Source organism: Cucurbita moschata, unplaced genomic scaffold (assembly GCF_002738365.1).
Source record: "Cucurbita moschata cultivar Rifu unplaced genomic scaffold, Cmos_1.0 Cmo_Scf00038, whole genome shotgun sequence".
Classification (NCBI taxonomy): Eukaryota; Viridiplantae; Streptophyta; class Magnoliopsida; order Cucurbitales; family Cucurbitaceae; genus Cucurbita; species Cucurbita moschata.
The window spans coordinates 1,708,317-1,730,292 of NW_019268554.1; the positions used below are offsets into that span (position 1 = coordinate 1,708,317).

The window sequence follows — 21,976 nt, forward strand, 5'->3', positions numbered from 1 at the left end:
AACTTGGTTAAGATACATTCTCCAAGACTTGAAAGTTTCACTGTTCGAACCAGCATTATTGTATTGTGATAATCAAGCAGCATTACACATAGCAGCCAATCCAAGAATGATATGAACCAAAAGACATCAATCCTACAATATACTTCAATGAAGATGTGAAGAAAAGGTTGTCAAAATTATCAAAAGATGTTTCAATTCATGCTACATTGAAGAAGAATAAAGTTTGATTGTTGTAAATTTTGGGTGGGTTATAATTTAGAGTTATTGTGTTTTAAGACTTTTTATTTAATTTCGGTTACATTTACATAATGGCTAATTATGGCCATAAAGTGTGAATGTTACAACTTTTGGAATGCCTTTAATAGTTTCATTTTGAGGCTATATAAAGCCATCTATGTTGTATTTGTATTAAGACTTGGAAAATATATCAAAAGAAGCATTTGTGCTTTTCTTTAGCCAATGGCTAAGTTTCTTTGCAACTCTATGTAGTTTAGGTTGCATGTAGAATCATTCAAGCTCGACATGATCAATCTTGCTTGTGGAGTGATTCGAATCTCAATCAAGTGTTCTTGTCTTGAGATATTTGATCAACAAGAATCATTGAAGCTAGACATGATCGATCTTGCTTCTGGAGTGATTCGAATCTCAAACAAAATGTTCTTTGCTTGAGATATTCGATCCACAAGGTAATCCGAATCTTACTCCCCTTGTAGTGATTCCTTATCTTATCATTTGGTATCAGAGCTTCAGGCTCAAGATCGGATATATGTTTCCTTTGCGTTTCTTCTCAATTTGATTTTTATTTATTTTCATCTTTTTAGTTTTTAATCGACCCAAAGTTCAAAATTCAATCTTTGCTCTATTTAAAATTTTGAGAGGTGAGAATGAGAGCTTCATTTGTGTAAATGAGTGCAAACAGAGTGGCCTAAAATTCCTTGAGTGTATACACGTGAGAGAGTGTTGTGAGGTCCGTCGTATTTCCATAACTTATTTTTTGCAGCAAAGTTACACAAATAGATTCGAGGACGAATCCTCTTGAAGAAGTGGAGAATGATATGAACCAAGAGACATCAATCATACAATATACTTCAATGAAGATGTGAAGAAAAGGTTGTCAAAATTATCAAAAGATGTTTCAATTCATGCTACATTGAAGAAGAATAAAGTTTGATTGTTGTAAATTTTGGGTGGGTTATAATTTAGAGTTATTGTGTTTTAAGACTTTTTATTTAATTTCGGTTACATTTACATAATGGCTAATTATGGCCATAAAGTGTGAATGTTACAACTTTTGGAATGCCTTTAATAGTTTCATTTTGAGGCTATATAAAGCCATCTATGTTGTATTTGTAAAAAGACTTGGAAAATATAGTAAAAGGAGCATTTGTGCTTTCTTTAGCCAATGGCTAAGTTTATTTGCAACTCTATGTAGTTTAGGTTGCATGTAGAATCATTCAAGCTCGACATGATCAATCTTGCTTGTGGAGTGATTCGAATCTCAAACAAGTGTTTGAGATTACTTGATCAACAAGAATCATTGAAGCTAGACATGATCGATCTTGCTTCTGGAGTGATTCGAATCTCAAACAAAGTGTTATTGGCTTGAGATATTCGATCAACAAGGTAATCCGAATCTTATTCCCCTTGTATTGATTCCTTATCTTATCAGTACGAAACACATTGAAATAGATTGTCATATAGTTCGAGAAAAATTACAAGTTGGAATCATCAAACCGTGTTATGTTTCGACTAAAATGCAATTGATAGATATTTTCACTAAAGCTTTGGGAAGACATCAATTTTATTTTTTGAAAGACAAGTTGGGTGTGATTGACATACACTCTCCAACTTGAGGGGGAGTATTGAGATATAATATCTAGAGTATATATTATTTATAGAATATATCTTAGATATTATATCATAATATTCTTTATTTATGATTTGATTTACAGTATATTTTATTTTATTCTCCGTATTTAATTATTTTATATTTTCCTCATTTGTACTTCTGTTATCCTATTTAAAGGATATCAATATCAATGATAACATAGACCTTCCCAATTCTATTTTTTATCTCATTCTTAACCTTTAACTTTTTATTTTGAGTTTTTCCTCAAAATTTTTAAAAAGCATCTGTTATTGAGAGATTTTTACACTCTTATAAAGAATGCTTCGATCCTCTCTCTAATCGATATGAGATCTTACAATCCATTCTCCCTTCGTAGCCCAACATCGTCGTTAACTCTCGTTTCTCTCTCTAATCTGCTGGGTTTTATGTCCTAAAATTCATAGTTTGTAAAGAAAAATATACTCTAATTAAAATAAAATTATTATTGATGTTTATTTAGTAAGGATTGTTATTGAATAAAGTAAATTTCATGATCATTAATCTAAATCCAATAAACTAAGAACACTCTTGCTATAGCATGAATACTCAAACTATATGTGTAGAGACATAAAAGTGAATCAAGTTCAAGTATACAGTCAAAATGATGTATAGTACAAGGATAAGACTGAGTATCTTACCTTTATAGATGTGACCCACTTTTGTATACGATATGAACAATGTGATCACTAAATTGTACAAGTGAAGACATGTGAGTGGGGGCATCCTATGCAATGAATATTGCATAAGATCAGACCATGAAGAAAGTCACTCTCATTTTATAATGTCGTTTACTGTTGAGACTGTTTTTTCATTCAATGACCTAGGTAACTCGATCTTAATCCTAAGCTAACTATGGAGATCCTGTTTATTCGAAATTATCCTTAGATTTGCATGGGTGAGAGTGACAACCTCCCATTTCAGGAGTAAGACTGGGTGAATAGCTGGCATAGGGTGCAAAATGGAATTCACTCCTACTTAGAGATAGTAGAGAGGTTGTTCCCTTAAGTTGTAACTTCACGGATTAAACAGTTGACCAGCTCTAGTTACAAACAACCTGTGAAGGATCGACTTACTAATGAAGTTACTAAACAAATTTTCTAATATATATTTATTTTCCTTTCATATAATTAAAACATCAATAATAATAATAATAATAATAATAATAATAATAATAATAATAATAATAATAATAATAATAATAATAATAATAATAAAATATGAAAATGGATGTAAAAAATAAGAAAAGCTATCATATACGACTTTTGTGTTTATATCATTTCAATTTTTTTTTAAGATCTAAATTATATTTAGTTTTTTATATATTTTATCTATAAATTTTTAGAGAAAATTATTTAATAATGTGACGTATTGATTAGATTAAAGTTTTTATTTTTGAAAACGTGACAAATAAGAGAATAATTCCCAGAAAAAATAAAAGAATTATTCACATAAAGTGAGTGAAAAGAATATATTTTAAATCAACATATTTCTAGCTAGCCTACTTTTATTTTAGTCCAATCTAATAATTCAAACATTAAGTAATATAAAATAAAAAATAAAATAAAAAAGAATAATTTTAGTTGGATAGGATTTAGCTTCCTCAAATGGTGGCTACGAATGTATATAGGATTTTAAAAAATTTCCATTTTTATTGGAATTTTCTCATGCCCTAATATCTTGCACAATATCGATTCTATTCGGGTCAGCTTACACGATCCTCAATGTATAAGGCTATCAAATTAGGCTTATTTGTCGTTTTTGGAGTGGGTGTATTGAGTTTTACGATATTTTAGACCTAACCCAATTATTCATTTTATAAATTCTTATAATAAGCGCGACCCGAACTAACCCATCAATAATGGTTCGACTTGGTTTAGTTTTTTTTTTTTTTTTTTTAAAGTCAAAATTTATGCCTCATAGTTCTAATAAAAAAAAGCTTGTTATCCGAAAATTTTAGACTAACTCGACACACGCGGTTTGAGCTTATGTTTAAAATTAATTTTAGATTAGAAATGTATGGGCTTAGAAGTGGAAGAGAATTTTGTGTGCTAAGTGTCATGGTCATGCTCGTCCATGACGTGTTGCCCATGGTCGCATGCTCGTGACATGCAAAATCCCTTTTTACGTGTTTTCTTGTCGTATTACTTTCTTAAGTTTATTTCTATTGTATGACTATTCGGTAAAATCATTTATAGGCTTGCTAGATCTGAATCGCCTCAAAATATACTATAGTGGAGACCAAGTAGTCACCAAACTTCCCCGATCATATATTGTAATATCTCTTGCCTACGTGTTTTCAATGCAATTGACTTCCACAATGCTTACTTCCAACATATTTTTCTTGAACGAGACTCGAGGCTCGACCATACACTAGAATTGTCCATGAAATTTGACTTTGACACGGCTCGCTTGTTCGTTAAGTTTAGAATAAGCACCGCACAATCGCTAGTCCCCTGCAAAAAAAAAAGTGTGACTGTGACATTAAACATGTTGTGTGTTGAGCTTGGTTGCAAAATCATAATCTTCACGTTGTGAGTGAGCTACCAAATTATTGGCACGGGTAACAAAAGCATGTTATGGGTGTTTCATGTAGAATATGTTGAAAATTATTGGGAGGAGTAGGTCCACGTTAGCTAATTAACGGAAAGATCATGAGTTTATAAGTAAGGAACATCATTTCCATTGGAATGAGACTTTTGGGGAAAACCAAATTAAAAAAAATGTTTAGTTCTCCCCTCCACAACCAAAGTGTGATCTCACAATTCATCCCCTTCAGGGCCTATCATTCTCGCTGACCTTTTCCAATCGATGTGAGACCCTCCAAATCTACCCTTCTTTGGGGCCCAACATCCTTGCTGGTACACTATCTCATGTCCACCTCCCACCACTAGCAGATATTGTCCTCTTTAAGCCCCTTAATCGAGCTCGACTCCTTTTCTTTTGGAGTCTTAGTCATTTTTTACTATGCCTTCGAGGAGCCTCGATTCCTTTTTCTTTTTGGAGTTCTTTATTCGACATTTGAGGATTCTATTGACATGGCTAACTTTAGGACATGACTCTGATACCATGTTAGATAAACCCGACTCTCCACAAATGGTATGATATTGTCCACTTTGAACATAAGCTTTCATGGCTTAACAACAGAGGAAGTATTCATTGATTATAAACTCATAATCATTCACTAAATTAGCGGGGACTTTCATCCAACACTTATTACTCGATTAATAATTATTTTATTATAATAAATTAATAATAATTTATATATTTAACCTTTTCTTATAAAAGATTATTAAATAAATGAATTACTTATTTAATAAAATTTATTTTGACAACGGTTAATTATTTAAAATTAAATATTATAATAAAATGATTGAAAATACTTTATTTATATAAAAATTTTATAATATTCTCATAAACACAAAATATAGTTATTTAATAATATCTTATTCACATGCGATTAAAATCTAAATTAATGAATACAAAAATGTAATTTTTACAATTAATTGATATTATAATATAGATAAGGTTAGATGAACACGACTCTTTACGATAATATTGTTAAACCTAAAATAGATCATATCTGTATATACTAAAATAATCTAGATTTACTAGTTTGTTACCAAATCTATGATTTGAAGGGTTTGTTACCAAATCTATGATTTCATGGTTTGTTATCAAATCATAGATTTGGGATGTAATCTTCATTATACACATCTATAAATTGATGAGGTCGTGACCCATATAGGTCATCGTGCCATTCAATCTATCATGGTATCAGAGCCAAGGTTTATTTTTTAAATGTCTACCATGTCTTCTTCCTCCTCTCCATCCACCATCTCCAACACCGTCTCAACTACCATGGCGACTTTTGGCCCAATCCCTCTACACCATGCTGTCACAATTCGTCTAACCAAAAACAACTTCATCATATAGCGTGCCCAGCTCCTCCCCTACCTACGGAGTACGAAGCTTATGGGTTACCTCGATGGCACCAATGCCGCACCTGCCAAGCTGGTCCCGTCCTCAACTGCTGCTGGTGCTGAGCTGGTCTCTAATCCGGCCTATAATCAATGGTATGATCAGGATCAACAGGTCCTTAGCGGCCTTCTCTCCTCCATGTCTGAGGAGATTCTTCATGATGTGGTTGCCGCTACTACGTCCAAGGAGGCGTGGGATACCCTGCAGCGGATGTTTTCATCGTCAACTCGTGCTCGCACTACTCAGATTCGTGTTGAGCTCGCCACATCCAAGAAACGAGATCAATCTGCTGCAAATTATTTTCGCAAGATCAAAGGGCTAGCCACCGAGCTGGCCGCCGCTGGCTCTGCCTTGCAAGATGATGATGTGATTGCGTATCTTCTCGCTGGTTTTGGCCCTGACTTGATCCCTTCGTCACCTCAATGACTACCAAGAGTGAAGCCCTCACGCTTGATGATGTGTTTGCACATCTAATGACGTATGAAGCTCGCCAACTACAACACCAGGCTGAACTTTAGTTAAATCCGGGATCTTCGACCAATTATACTGGTCGTGCTGAACTTCAGTTAAATCTTGGATCTTCTGCCAATTATGCTAGTCGTGGTAGTCAGCAGAAGAATCGTGGGCGTAGGGATCGTGGTCGTGGTCGTTCTCAAGGTTATGCACCCTCTCGTCCTGCTGGTGATCGCCGTGGCCCTTCTGCCCGTCCTTCCTGCCAGATCTGCGGCAAAGTGGGGCATACTGCTATCCGCTGCTGGCATAGGATGGATGAGTCCTATCAAGATGAACCTTCTTCTGCTCCTCCTACGACACTGGCGGCTACTTCCTCTTACAAGATTGACCCAAATTGGTATAGCGACACAAGCGCTACGGACCATATCACCAGTGACCTGGATCGTCTCGCTGTGCGTGAACGTTATCATGGAGGTGAACAAGTTCAAGTCGGCAATGGAGCAGGTTTGCATGTTTTGCATACTGGTCATTCTCTAATTAATACTGCTACTCGTCCTCTTGCATTGCGTAATATTTTGCATGTGCCTGAAATTTCCAAACATCTTCTTTCCGTTCATAAATTTTCTCGTGATAATGACGTATTTTTTGAATTCCATCCTTGGCACTTTTCTATAAAGGATCGACAGTCGAGGAAAAGTCTCCTAAATGGGAGGTGTGAATCTGGTCTTTATCCTATTAAGCCATCCGATGTCGATAATCTCAAGCACGCCTTGGTGAGCAGATCTACTACTCACGCCCAATGGCATGCACGTCTTGGACATCCTTCATCTCAAGTAGTAAAGTCAATTTTGCATCTCAATAATATTTCGTGTGCTAGGGAGTCCAGTTTGTAATGCGTGTCAGTTAGCAAAAAGTCATCAATTACCATATACTAGTTCTTCCCATAGGTCTTCGTCACCTTTGGAACTTATTTTTTCGGATGTTTGGGGCCATGCACCTCCATTTGTTGGGGGTTTTAAATATTATATTAGTTTCATTGATGATTTCAGTAAGTTTTCGTGGATCTATTTGATGCATGATCATACAGAAGCTCCTCGTATATTTTTGCAATTCCAAGCTCATGTTGAGCGCATCCTAGATACTAAAATCAAGTGGATCCAATCTGATTGGGGCGGGGAATATCAGAAAATTCATAACACATTTTTTCGTTCCCTTGGAATTGGTCATCGTGTTTCGTGCCCTCACACACATCAACAAAATGGGTCTGTTGAACGCAAGCACCGTCATATTGTTGAAACTGGCCTAGCCCTTCTAGCTCATGCTCATGTACCTATTAAATTTTGGGACGACGCGTTTCTTACAGCCACATATATCATCAATCGTCTTCCTACTCGTGTCATTGATAAAAAAATGCCCCTTAGAGCTTCTTTTTCATACCCCACCAAATTACTCATTAAAAATTGTTGGGTGTGTTTGTTGGCCTCATCTTCGTCCTTATAACAAACAAAAGCTCTCTTTTCGATCAAAGGAATGTGTCTTTCTAGGCTACAGTTCTTTACATAAAGGGTATAAGTGTCTTGACATCGATTCTGGTCGTGTCTATATGTCTAGAGATGTCATATTTGATGAAAATGTTTTTCCATTCAAGAGAGCCCCACCTAATTCTTCCCCAATCATGCAGTCGACGCATAATGCCCCTGATTTGTGCACCTTGCATTTGGGTAATAGCAGTACTAATTTGGAGAATGATCACATGCATACGCCTGGGCCTACTAACTCTTTGAATGCAGAAAATTTGATGTCTACATCAGCTTCGGAATTGCCGCAGCAATCCTCCGCGTCGCTGCCATGCGAATCGGCGTTGGTTGTTCCGCCAATGATTGAGGCCTCGGCTCCTCCGCCAGCAAATGATATTGCGCAATGCCCAGTCGAATCCTCGGCCGCTGGTCAACCAACTACTATAGCATCGGTTGCTCCCCTAGCAACGGCTGATACGACTGTCCCCTCAAATGTGGATCTTGCACCTACTACTCATCCGTATGGTACTCGATTGAAGCACAATATCAAGAAACCCAAGGTGTGTACAGATGGAACAGTAACATATCTTGTAGCTCGATCTTCTGCTCTGATACCATGTTAGATTGAATGACACGATGATCTATATGGGTCACGACCTCATGTATTTATAGATGTGTATAATGAAGATTACATTCCAAATCTATGATTTGATAACAAACCATGAAATCATAGATTTGGTAACAAACTAGTAAATCCTAGATTATCTTAGTATATACAGATATGATCTATCAAGACGGGCATTCAGATGTATATCCTCATCTACGTTGATGACATTATTATCATCAACTCATCTTCTACGGCTACTGAGAAACTTTTTACACAACTTCAGGATGATTTTGCCGTTAAGGATCTTGGTATTTTGAGTTATTTTCTTGGGATTGAGGTCCGTCATACTTTCAGTGGACTTATTCTGACACAACATAAATACATTCGAGATTTATTAGCCAGAACCAATATGCTCACCTCCAAAGGTGTGCCCACACCTATGCTTCCCAGTGAGAAGTTGTTATTGAATGGTGGTGAAAAGCTCACTTGAGGATACTACTCGCTATCAAAGTGTCGTTGGTGCTCTCCAATATTTGTCTCTGACACGTCCTGATATATCCTTCTGTGTCAACAGAGTGTGTCAGTTCATGTCCTCTCCGACTTCTATACATTGGGCGGCAGTCAAACGAATTCTCTGTTATCTACATGACACTATTGATATGAGTTTGTGTCTTACAAAGTCCAGCACTGATTTGTTTAGTGCCTTTTCAGATGCTGATTGGGCTGGGAATCCTGATGATCGTCAAAGCACTGGAGGCTATGTGATCTTCTTTGGTGGCAATCTTATCTCTTGGAGTTCGAGGAAACAATCAACAGTTTCTCGTTCTAGTACGGAAGCTGAATATAAGGCGGTTGCTGATGCCACTGCCGAATTAATTTGGATCCAAGTCCTCTTGCGTGAGCTCAGGATCTCGCAAGCGCGAGCGCCTAGCCTATGGTGTGACAACATTGGTGCTACCTACCTATCCGCCAATCCAATCTTTCATCGACGGACGAAGCATGTTGAGGTTGATTATCACTTCGTTCGTGAACGAGTATCGACTCGTCAGCTTGATGTTCGACTCATATCTTCCAAGGATCAGTTCGCCGATATCATGACAAAGCCACTGCCAGCTCCTTCTTTTAGCTATTTTAGGCGCAATCTGAACTTAGTAGTACATCGTTCAGATTGAGGGGGGTGTTAAACCTAAAATAGATCATATCTGTATATACTAAGATAATCTAGGATTTACTAGTTTGTTACCAAATCTATGATTTGAAGGGTTTATTACCAAATCTATGATTTCATGGTTTGTTATCAAATCATAGATTTGGAATGTAATCTTCATTATACACATCTATAAATATATGAGGTCGTGACCCATATAGGTCATCGTGCCATTCAATCTAACAAATATGATATTTGTCTACTTTGATATTTTGAATATAAGTTCTCGTGACTTTACTTTAGGCTTCCCATGACCTCAAATGAAGAGAGTATTTATTGATTATAAACCTAGGATCATTCACTAAATTAGTCGAGAGACTTTTGTCATACAACGGTAATATATATTGGGTTTATATATATATATATATATATATATGTGTGTTCAATGCAAAAATGGCGTGTCCGGTCAGTGTCGCTTTTCGGCAGCAAAAAATGTCAGAATTTATTGGTACCATAATTCTCTGATTCCCCAAGATTCCAAAAGTGACAAGTTCGAAGGTTTCGCCATTTACAAATATACCCTCACTTTTCAATCCCTATTTATAACTTTACCCCTTCACGGTCAGACACAAAAAGATCCCCCAGTCCGCTCACACCACTGCCCACTACTCTTTACCTCTTAAATCCTTACACGTGTCCCCTTAACAGTGACGTGGCAGCTCTCTGTCAACTCCTTTGACCGGCGGGGTCCACTCACTGCAGAGTCTACTAAGCTTTTCATAATATGCCTCCTTTTTTCTCCATCTAATTTCAAAAAAAAAAAAAAAAAAAAAAATCTTAAATTTATATTAATACTAAATTTTTTAAGATAATTATTTATTTAATCTATTAAATTTTTTTTCAAAAAAAGACATGGGTTACTCTATTATTGTTGTAATCAATTAATTTTTTATTTAATTTTAATTATTATTATTTTAATTTCATGGTAGAAACCAAATCCATAATTTATAATTTAATATCAAATATATTTTTTATGATTTAAAAAATATTTTATGAGATTATCTACGTCTTTATACATACAGTGGGCCCAAAGAATTTTCTGATCCAGTGGGCCCAGAGAATTTTCTGATCCAGTGGGCCCAGAGAATTTTCTGATCCAGTGGGCCCAAAACTTCTTGGCTTTAACGTCCTGGGAATAATTTACGGTTTTACCCTTGAAGGACCCCTCCTCCGCTGCGTGATTTCCCAAAGAGTCCGTTCGTCCCTTTCAGTTGCTTCCTCTTCCTCTCTGTCAGACAAAAAATTTGCTTGGCGCCTTCTCTCTCTCTCTTTCCATTTCTCTCTCAAATTCCAAGATTCAGAAACCCTAGACCGCTCTCTGCTCTACATTCTCATTTTTCTCTATGTGGATTCTACTGGATAAGCTCCTTGCATTGTCCACTCAGTCTCTTCTCCTCTGTTGTAGTTGCAGTAGCCGTGGCAGTACGCTCTCAGGTATCGTCTTCTGTCCTTGTTTTTTGTTGTTTCGCGTCTCGGAATGTGCTGCATTTCCTTTAAGCATCCTCTTTTTTACGATCCTTCCTTCTTCTTGTAGTTGTTTCATTTTTTTTTTTGCTGCTTCTTTGTTGTGTAACTCTTGTTCTTGGATATTGTTGCTTTCTGAGCTTTGGTTGTTAGTTTTTGGATTGCATTTATGAGAGAGAGTTCGAGTTCTTTGGAATTTGCGAACTGGTTGGTTTTTACTGTTTACTTTTCGTTTTGCATTGTTTCTTACTCTCTTGAGCTTTGCATTTCGAGAATTTTTTGTGGTTAATTTTCTGTAGCTGTTTGGCTCCTTAAATTGTCGCTAGCTGTGTTTTTTTTTTCTTTCTTTTTTTTTTGTCTGTGCTTCTTATTGTTCTCGGAAATCGTTGTTATGAGATTCGGTTGTCGACTATCTGACTGCATTTGTGAGAGACTGTTTCCGTTCGGAATTCACGAGTTGGTTAGTTTCTACTGTTTTTTTTTTCCAGGTTGTATTCCTTCTTACTCTCTTGAGCTTTGCATTCGCGAACCTTTTTGGTTCATTTTCTTCTGCTATTTGGCTTTGTAAAATGTTGTTAGCTTTGAGTTTTTTTTTTTTGTGTGTGTTTCTTATTGTTCTTGGAAATCGTTGTTTTCTGAGCTTTGGTTCTTGACTTTTGGACTGCACTTGCGTTCTTCGGAATTTGCGAGCTTGCTGGTGTCTTTTCGTTTTGTTCTGTTTCTTATGTCTTGAGCATCGTATTTCGAGAATTTTTTGGTTGATTTTCTTCGGCTAGGCTAGCTCCGTAAATTGTCGCCAGCTTTAGCTTGTTTTTTATTCTTTTTTTGTGCTGCTTATCGTTCATGGAAATAGTTGTTTTCTGAGTTTTAGTTGTTAGTTTTTGGACTGCATTTCTGAGAAAAGGCTTGCGTTCTTCAGAACTTTCTAGCTGGTTGGTTTTCACTGTTTTATTTTCTTTTCGTATTGCTTCTTACTCTCTCGAACTTATCGTTTTCAGAATTTCTCTAATTATTATTATTTCTGTCTGGCTCTTTGTATATCGCTAGCTTCGATTTGTTGTTTTTTTTTTCCTTTTGATATTTTCAATTTTGCTCTGCTTTGTGTTTTTTCTGCCGATTGATTGTATCTAGCGTTTTGCGCCTCGTTAGCTATGTTTTTCCCCTTTAAATGCGTTGTTAGGAATAGGACTGTTGATTTCGTCAAATTGTGCAAGTTCGAGTTATAATCTCTTTGAATATTCTGCAGATATTGTCAAAGAAACACATAGATTTTTCAGTCGATTTTTTTTTTGGGAACCCAATGATAAGGAGTTGTTATAGGTTTATAAATTCAAGTTGGTAGTTGAATGTACAGTACTTTCTGAACGTTTATCTTGGGGATCTTGCGTACTGAATGTTGTGCGGTACTATTCTTTATTCAGGTTCTTAAGCAATGAAGTGGAAACAAGAAGATTTCCTGATAAATTTTGAATACCACTTTTCTGAACTGTAGTTGTAATAAGCTCATGGTATCGAGTTATCCGGTTATTGAGATGATTTGTCATCACGGGAGTGCTGTTCTTCTCTCGTGTGCATGCATGAGTTGAGATGGTTATGCTCATTTGTTTTTGCAGGATAAATTTTCTGGGACTTTCATGGACGGGGATCTGTGGGATTGGCCGTATGATCAAGGTTCTACTGATCTTTATTCGTCACTTTCTTCTATTTATCTGAATAAACAAGTTTCAAGTTAATTTGATTGTAAAGAATTGTTCCAGGTTTCTCCTATTCCGATGCTGGTGAAAGCAGTTACAGTGTGGAATCTGGATGGCAGGCTGACTTTTACTTCGGTTATGGGAGAGGTAAACTTGAACATTTGGTGTTCTTATTTTGGGCCAGATTTTTCTCTTTGTTTCACTTCAACATTTGTGGTTCTTATTTTTGTTATAATTTTATGGTCATAGATGTTATAGAAGAAAATGCTATGAATGAGAAGTATTGCGTTCAAGTACTAAAGATTTTGATACGGAAGGCAGCTTCTGAAATCGATGATCTTGAAGAAGATCTAGTTTTGCTTCAATGTGGCCTCGCATGGACAGAAAGTAGAAACCAATTTGAAGCATGCTGTAATGCTTTGAGAGAAAAAATTGACGTCCTTCACAATTCAATAAAGAGCTGGAGACGAAGTGATAAGATTAATACAGTCGATCAGTTACCATTACATACACAACCAGCAGAGAAATTGTTCGAGATACTGAAGCCTTTTCTTGGAGAGGGCCGAGAACAAGATGATGGGCAGGTTTTCTCTGTACCCTCTGAGATCTAAAAAGTCATTGTTCAAGAAGCATGAGAAAGAAGACTACAGAAAACTTCATGAAAGCATAAAACATATACACGTGATTCCACTTTTAATTGTCAATGATCCGATAGGTTACTGCATGTAGAGATTCTTGCAAGATAGTTTTTTTTTTTCCTTTTTTTTTTTTTTTTTTTTTTCCATTTTTACAGAATCATTTTCATTAGTTCTTAGTATTCTTAACGGTTGGGGGGCTCATTTTATTGACTTCTAGTGGAGAATCTTAACTGTTACTGTTTACACATATATTTCATTACCCTAGGCAACTTTCTCCCTCATAAGAAATCCAAGGATCAAGGAACTTTTGTATATAGTTGTCCTTGGGGGAAATACATGTGCCCTATTTGCATTGTCATTGCTGTTTTCCCCTTCGGGTTCATTCATTGAACATCCTGCTCCGTCATTTCTCAATCTCGTAAGTTCGACTATAAAGATATGAAATGCTGCATCATGATTCTATTTCAGAGGATTTAGGAAGAAAGTGTGAGAAGACCAATGTGATAATAGCTATGCCTAATCATGTCTATGAACGAAGATTCTAGCTCTTTAGATCTTAAAGCTAAATAGATTCTCTTGCATAGAGTTTGGAAGAATTAAATAGTTTCTGTACAGTTTTGCTTTTTTTACTCAAAAAGAAGGGAAAGGAGAAAGAAAAAAAAAAAAAAAAGGGGGAAAAAACCGTTTTGATAGAGTTCATTTTGTTTGGCATTCCCTTGTCCAACATCAATACTGAGTAATCTAGTCAACAACTGCATTGTGCACACACTTTGTTTGGCATTCCCTTTATGATTTATGAAATATATCTGAAACGATATGGGAAGAAAAGAAATATTCTGGATTAAGACGTTGGTCAGGGGTATAAACACTGTAAAAGAATTATCATGTCAGCATTATACTTGTACAATTTTCTGTCTGGATGTGCTGAGATGATCTTTGCATTCTATTTATTCATGTGCCTATATTTAGGAAAATTAGATCCACTATTACGGATGAATATTTATAGAAGTTTGTAAATTGGATGGAGCAAGCTGTATTGTTATATCTAGACAGTTCTACATTTCAAACTCTTAAATTATGTTTCTTTTTAGACAATGTAGTACATTCATAATTTATCATTCTAATCATTTATGAACTTTGCTAGATGCTATACTTTAGTTATATACTAGGGTAAACCAAACTAAAAGTAAAAGTACTTTTATTTTGCTTAGTTGGAAGAAGTTGTTCCTTGAATATGGTCGGCAACCTGGTTAAAAAGCCTCGGGGTAAAATTAGTAACTAGTTTATTGATTGACTGTTAATCACTGTCATCTGAATTGAGTTTTTTTCCTTCTTTTTTTTTTCCTTTAAAATATATGTACTTTATGTAAAATAAGGATCGGCATGCAACTGTGAGCAGCCAAGGTACTGATACTTCAATGCAGTTAGTTGGCCCATTTAGTGAAACCTCGAGCATTTCTGGCATAAAAGTCAAAAGTGAAGAAATGGAAGTCAAGAGTATTTTCCCAGCAGTGTATTCAACACCCAATGGTTCGGTCCAAAAGCACCAGGAAAATGATATTTGCAAGAAAGAAATTAAGGTATTGCCTTCTTGCTTTAGATGCAGTTAGTGTCTTGGTGTGTCTAGTAGAGTCATAATGATGGAGTTGGATCGAAGTGAGCTGAAGCATTAGTGTGATAGCTAACGCACATTGATAGTTTGTGTCGTATTCGAAGAGTCTCTCTATGTTATGATGCTCACATTTTATTTTTCTTGCAGGCTGAAATTTCCGTTGAAGGAGTTTCCTCAAATGTGCTTGTGACCGAAGAATATCTGAAGTCTGTTTCAAAAGTAAAAATTGAGGAAGCGGAGGAACTCCGGATAAATAACTCGTGCAAGAGCAGAAAATTGAAGTCAGCTTTGAATGTTGGTGGTGAAGGCCGCCTTCTGAATGCACGAAAGGTTTGAAATCTTGGCTTTCTTTCAGTTAAATAACTAGTCTGAATTGAAACCTTGGTTATACTTCAGTTACTTTGTAACATTAACTTTCTTTCATATAGCAGCATGGAAAATCTGTTCTTGAAAATACCAATCCAGATGTCCCAAGACAATCAGATGGATTCAGTGGAAACAAAAGGTCGTTTGATACCATTTCAAGTTCTCCAGCATCATACCCAAAGAGTGGAAACTGCAATACAGAGGACAAGCTAATTGATTTCTTGTTAAGAAAGAAGAAGAACAAGAGTGACGGGGGGTCAATTCTCCCTGAATCCAATGGAAGTGCCCCTTCATGTTCATCTTCAAACACGAAAGAAAAGGTGGATTGCGATCTACGCTTTTTGGATACTAAGAAAACGGGTACATTTGATTCATCAAATCTTCCTACAATGTTGCTTTCAAAGCTGCATAATCAGCAGGGAAACAACGATTTGGTCAGAACCCAGACCAAGGAGACAAACAAGTTATTGCTAGACGATTATCTAAATGTTGAGAATGTTTGTCATGAGAAGTCATATTCAAATATGGATCACAAGCCTAAAGAATTTACCGAAAAGGGGCGGAGCAAATCACATACTCCGATTTCTAAAGCAAAAAAGCATCGAAAGCCAGGAGCAGTTGGAGACAATGCCTGCTTAGATCTGCCTCTTGAACCTTGTCAGCTCAGGGTTGAAAAGCAGGACTGTGCTCTTGACACTGAGAAAAACTTAGGTCCTTCATCCCAAAATAAAGGGACTTCAAAAATGCTGGTTGGACAAGAGCTCATAGATGTAACTTCTGTTAATGATATTTCTAGTTCAGATCAGATCAAACCCGACGACAGCGGAACTGGGGAAAACAAACAAATGAAGTCATGCGCCGCCGCCACGGATGATCGCATAGCTGAAATTTTGGCACTTTTACCTTCCTCAGATCTCAAACTGAAGAGTCTAGCAGAACTGAGGATTATTGCAAAGGAACACAACTTGACCAAATATCACAAGCTTCGCAAAAGGGTGCTGCTCGACCTGCTTGTTCAAAAGCTTTTGGAATGACTTACCAAGGTTGGTATATTTATTTTTCTCTTTAATCAGTCTTAGTTTATTGGAAATATTTTGTCCTAGCTAGGAAAAATCATGAAACAAAGAGTACACGGGGTCTTTTGCAGGGGATCAAAGTGAAGTGATAGTACATTGCATTCAAACTAAAATGGGTAGGTTAAAAAATGGAGATATTTAGGATATCAGATAGGAATTTCTATATCGTGTATAGATGTTTTGGATTATGGTGGTATTTTTAAATTTCAGCTTTGGTAAATTGGTTGTAGTTTTTAGGTTGCTGCTGCCATATTTATGTACAGTAACCCTTCAACTTTTGTGGATTTGAGAAAGTCGAACTGCTCGGAGTTCCAAAGAAGCTTTTTTCTTTTTTTCTTAACCTCTTGTTTGAAGATATGTCTTAACCAGTCGAATTAATTTATGCCTAAGGTAACGATGTATTGTATTAAATTCCTACTTCGTTCTTGGGTGTTAAATTGGTTGTAGTTTTTTTTTTTTGTTAACATTGTTTTGGATTTATAGACCAAAATAGAACTAATTTCTTGTAAGTTTTATAGATTTAAATTTGATTTAAACTTTATTATTGTTATTAGATTTTGGATCTTGAGGAGTCCTTGGAATTTTTTCTATTTTCTGGTTTCGATTTTTAATTCTTTTAAAAGAAATTAATGTATTTCATAAAATTTTCTGGGGTTTCGTTCCTTTTAAATGGGATATATTCTTTTTGGTTTTTTAAAATGTCAACAATGTTGCGTTTATCTTTCCCTTGGCTTAAATTGTATGTTAAATTGTAAAAATTGTCTTTACTGTTTTATTTTTCTTCAGCATGAAAATTCGAAACTTTTTTTTGACAGAATTTTTGACATTTTAAATCTCATTTATATCATCTACCGCTTATTTGTACATGACTATCAATCTTAGAAAGCCTCAAATAAACCATGAACCATCTTGAAACTGTAGAAAACTTGTCTGAATCGAGCTAAAACCAAAGAAAAACCAACCTGGGGTCATGGGGTGTTTGAGAGAGGTGTCGTGAGGTATTTGCTAGAGCGAGGACTTGATGGGGTCGTCGCATGGATGAACAAAATGTTCATGTGACTCGAAGTGTCTGCATAGCCAGCTTCTATATGCTTCAAAGATCATTTTGAAAGTTTAAGAATAAAACTTACGATTAACTTTTGTTCGATCAAACCTTTTGTTTATTCTTTTAATTTTAACAAAAAAAAAATATTAAAAATGATTCTAAAATGTAAGAGAGAAAAAAAAAATTGTTTATAATCTCTAATAAATAGAAAGAAGAAGAAAAAAAAAAAGATCAAATCAGAGGTTACCCCTAATTTCATCTCCCAATTTGTGGTCTAAAGAATTTCATTCAAATTCTTGAACTAACTATCTCAACAATGGCCTTCCAAAAAGTTTGTAAAAATTGTAAGGGAAATTAAAAAAAAAAAAGTCAATGAATTTTTGCTCCAACTTTTTAACGTGTTCCCCTTGCTGCCCTCACAAGATGGAGTATGCGATACTGGAGCTTTGCATTTTCTGCAGCAACCATCTCAGCCTGCAAAATAATCCCAAATAAGAACGTCCATTTTTCTCTTTTTTGACCTCTTCATCTACCCATGGACAAACAACAAACAAATACTACTTGCCTTTTTCTGTTCTGCAATTAGCGCTTCATTTGCGCTGTCTAGCTTCGACTGGAGTTCGCTTATCGTTTTAAGATGTTCCTCGTCGTGAGCATCTAGATGGACGGGTTGTCGATAATCAGAAACACATGATGTGAAATCCACATTCATACATGTTTGTGTCATTGGTGATTTGGTGTGATTCGAATAAAATAAAAATTACCCATGAGTTAATTCTTTCATTTGCTCTATGAAAGTATGGTTTCTCTAAAAAGGGAAACAGCCATGAGTCGTACCTTTCTTACTCAAAAGCGCAGCTTCTAGTCTCGACAAACGATCCTTAAAATAAAAACGCATTGTCGTAAGTACAAATACATAATAACGGTAAACCAAAATCAACTAAACTTTCAGAAAAAATCTTTAAAACTTGATACCAAATCAAGCACAAGATTAAAAATAATTTCACCTCACTCTCTACCTATCCTATCATGGTCTGTCTGATAGGAATGTTATAACAGTATTAAAGGTATATTAGCAACTAGTTAGAGAAGTAGTATAACTCAAACCCACCGCTAGCAGATATTATCTACTTTAACCCGTTACGTATGGTCGTCAGCCTCACAGTTTTTAAAACGTATATGGTAGGGAGAGGTTTCCACACCCTTATAAAAAATGTTTTGTTCCCCTCTCCAACCGATGTGGGATCTCACAATCCACCCCTTCCAAGGCCCAACGTCCTCTCTAACACTTGTTTCCCTCTCTAATTGATGTGGGATCTCATAATTCACCCCCTTCGAGGCCTAGCATTCTTGCTGGCACTCGTTCCTCTCTCCAATCGACGTGGGATCTCACAATCCACCCACCTTCGAGGCCCAACATCCTCGCTGGCACACCGCCCGATGTCTGGCTCTGATACCATTTGTAATAGCCCAAGCCCACCGCTAGCAGATATTGTCCTTTTTGGGTTGTCCTCGCTGGCACACCACACAGTGTCTACTTCTGATACCATTTGTAATAGCCCAAGCCCACCGCTAGCAGATATTATCCGTTATAAGTAGGTAATGTATTTCGTTAGCAAACAATATCTTCTCGCAGTGGGCTTGAGCCGTAACAAGTAGTTAATGTAATTCGTTATCAACAAATAGAGTAGGAAAGAAATAAGTTAGACAGTAGCTAGTTGGATTAAGGCTCGAGTTAGTATGCTCAAGAGAGGGGAGGTTCCAAGTACCTCAAATACTGTAGTTCGTTTTCTTGTTTACACTGCAATATATTTCGGGTTCGATCAGTATCCCTCGTAAGGCTTCTTCGCCTCTTATTTTCCTAATGACTACAAGTGACAAATAATCTTACTACTAAAGACAACAACTTAATCACTTGGTTTCCTTAGTCTAAGTCTTAGACAACATATTTTGCAGCCTTAATCTATTTGAAAAGGTCAGTTTTTGGGCCCGAGTCTTCTACATATATCTTGTAGATCACTGGGACATACAAATGCCTAACTCTGCAATTAACCTCCAAATTTGTGCATTGTTACCCTTGCGCATTTTAAAACAATCAATAGAATCACATAGAAAAAGAGGGAAAATGTGAGATCCCACGTTGGTTCAAGAGGGGAACGAAGCATTCCTTATAAGGGTGTGGAAACCTTTCCCTAGCAGACGTGTTTTAAACCTTGAAGGAAAACCCTAAAGAGGACAATATCTACTTGGTTATAAATGGTATCAGAACTAAATACTGGGCGATGTGCTAGCGATAACGCTGGCCCCCAAGGGGGTGGATTATGAGATCCCACATCGGTTGAAAAGGGGAATAAAGCATTCCTTACTAGGGTGTGGAAACCTCTCCCTAGCATGCATGTTTTAAAACCTTGAAATGAAAGCCTAAAAAGGACAATATCGGCTAGCGGTGGGCTTGCGCGGTTGTAGAAAACTTAAATGAATTAGTCAGCAAAACAATCTAGCAACAAGCTTACTATCTCTAACCATGTGCCCGATGTGGAATGTTTTCGGCCGTTTCCCGCCTTTATCTATTTTAAAGAAGAAATGAATCTTGGCTTTCATTTCATTAGAAGATCACTAACTAAGATGAACCAAAACTTAAGCAAACACACAAAAAAATTTCTAAACTCCATGGTCACTAATGAGCACACTCATTCATCATAACAACACAAATGCCCAGTGCCAGCAGTACTCAGACATATTGCTCATAGGTCTATCTTACATAATGTGAGCGTCTTAGTATGATTACGAACACCTTGACTAATTTCATGGAACAATCGATCGTCCTACAACATTTTGTGTTAAAAAAATTTGTAAGATTTTAATATCTTAAGATATGGATAGGGCTACTACGGGGTTTGAATCAATTCTCTCCAAGGTCCACAATATATATATATATATATTTTTTTTTTTTTACTTTTTCCAACCCGATAACTACTAGGCTATCTCAGGATGATTGGGTATCGTAGTACTCCTAACACTTTGATATGGCTAAGTATGATCTTTTGTGACAACAATGAATGTTGAACTATTTTATACACATCTCAGCGTATCACACTAGAAATCTGCTCACCTTACAAATGTCTAGCTCTGCATTATATCTTATAACACACAAACATACGCGTTTTAAAACCTTGAGGGGAAGCCAGGAAGGAAAAGCCCAAAAGGAATAATATCTGCTGGCGGTGGGCTTGGGCCGTTACCGATGGTATCAGAGCTAGCATCGGACGATGTGCCAACAAGGACGCTGGGCCCCGAAGGGGAGTGAATTGGGGGATTCCACATCAATTAGAGAAAGGAACGAGTGTCGGCGAGGACGCTGGGTCCCAAAGGGAGGTGGATTGTGAGATCCCACATCGATTGGGGAGGAGAACAAAGCATTCTTGATAAGAGTGTGGAAACCTCTCCGTAGCAAACACGTTTTAAAACCTTAAAAGAAAGCCCAAAAAGGACAACATTGGCTGCTAACAGGTAATATACATGCATATATACACCATGGTTTGAAAGTAAGGTCTAAGAGAGGCATCATAAGTGTACAGCTTGACACTTTCTCCAACGAGTGGTATGATACGACTTAAGAGTAAGTATTAACTCCATACTGCCCTAGAGCTGGAAATTATCCTTAATCGGAGTACCTCTGACTGCCAAAAACTTCAATCAAACTCCCTTTCTAAAATCTAGGAGACTAAATCTAAACTTCATCACTCATTTTCCCACCCATTTCAAATATTTCAACAGTAATCCAAAGTAATTGCAATGAAATACACCTAAAACATATTCATCAATTTCACCCAAAAATGAAATTCCATGCGACAAAGATAAGAGGCGGCGCGTCCTAAGAAGGCGTTCGATTTAGAAGGGAAAATGGGAGAAAAGTGAAGGGTTTAGCAATCAAACCTCGGCTTCGGAGGCTCTTCGATAGAAGGGCTTCAAGGTCTGCTCGAGATCGTGGCTCCCTCCGCTTAATGGTTCCGCCATTGTCGCAAAAGCTTCAACTCAACCTCAAAATGAAAAGATGCTATGAGAGCGCTTTGAGTCTCATCAAACAAATGTTCTTGGGATAAAAATACATTTTTAATTTAATTTAATTTAATGTTAAATTACTAAAATACCCTTAAACTACGATGTTGAATGTTTTAATTTTTGATGTCATGGAACATGTAATATGTTAAATTATAAAGGTTAATTTTTGTTTTTTCTTTAAATTTTAAAATTTAAGAATTGAAAATACTTAATTATGTTTAAAAAAAGAAAAAAAAATGGATATGAACAATATTTATACATGGCATTGTATTTAATTTGAGATACTGAATTATGTTAAAAATAATCATAATAATATTTTATTTAATCGTCCCGGTTTTCAATTTAGTTTATATGCTAAAAATTATTAAG

At 36.3% G+C, this 21,976-nt stretch overlaps 2 protein-coding genes and 1 non-coding gene across 3 annotated transcripts; 2 read left to right on the forward strand and 1 right to left on the reverse strand.

Moving 5' to 3' along the window:
• The first annotated feature begins 6,214 nt into the window (after positions 1-6,214).
• LOC111432578 lies at positions 6,215-6,353 on the forward strand. Its single transcript, XR_002708656.1, has one exon. It is a non-coding gene; the product is annotated as a small nucleolar RNA Z247 (small nucleolar RNA).
• Positions 6,354-10,881: 4,528 nt separating this feature from the next.
• LOC111432441 lies at positions 10,882-16,834 on the forward strand. The gene is made up of 7 exons (XM_023069327.1): positions 10,882-11,084; positions 12,728-12,785; positions 12,872-12,955; positions 13,058-13,392; positions 14,823-15,026; positions 15,206-15,388; positions 15,487-16,834. Exons 2-7 carry the CDS (start codon positions 12,749-12,751, stop codon positions 16,456-16,458), a joined length of 1,815 nt encoding a protein of 604 aa, XP_022925095.1. The 5' UTR covers positions 10,882-11,084; positions 12,728-12,748; the 3' UTR covers positions 16,459-16,834.
• A 932-nt stretch (positions 16,835-17,766) lies between these two features.
• On the reverse strand, positions 17,767-21,626 carry LOC111432443. Its single transcript, XM_023069334.1, has 4 exons — positions 21,482-21,626; positions 18,383-18,425; positions 18,111-18,202; positions 17,767-18,019 (listed from the first exon to the last, which is right to left on the reverse strand). Exons 1-4 carry the CDS (start codon positions 21,560-21,562, stop codon positions 17,939-17,941), a joined length of 297 nt encoding a protein of 98 aa, XP_022925102.1. The 5' UTR covers positions 21,563-21,626; the 3' UTR covers positions 17,767-17,938.
• Between the last annotated feature and the right edge of the window lie 350 nt (positions 21,627-21,976).

Bases quoted from the DNA above. Each gene is read 5' to 3' on its own strand.
- LOC111432441 (XM_023069327.1), top strand. From the start codon at position 12,749: ATGGACGGGGATCTGTGGGATTGGCCGTATGATCAAG. The intron at 12,956-13,057 runs GTAAACTTGAAC...TTATGGTCATAG, and splicing joins TTACTTCGGTTATGGGAGAG to ATGTTATAGAAGAAAATGCT. The intron at 15,389-15,486 runs GTTTGAAATCTT...TCTTTCATATAG, and splicing joins GCCTTCTGAATGCACGAAAG to CAGCATGGAAAATCTGTTCT.
- LOC111432443 (XM_023069334.1), bottom strand. From the start codon at position 21,562: ATGGCGGAACCATTAAGCGGAGGGAGCCACGATCTCGAGCAGACCTTG. The intron at 18,426-21,481 runs GTTTGATTGCTA...TTTTATTTTAAG, and splicing joins GAAGAGCCTCCGAAGCCGAG to GATCGTTTGTCGAGACTAGA. The intron at 18,203-18,382 runs GTACGACTCATG...CCGTCCATCTAG, and splicing joins TGCGCTTTTGAGTAAGAAAG to ATGCTCACGACGAGGAACAT.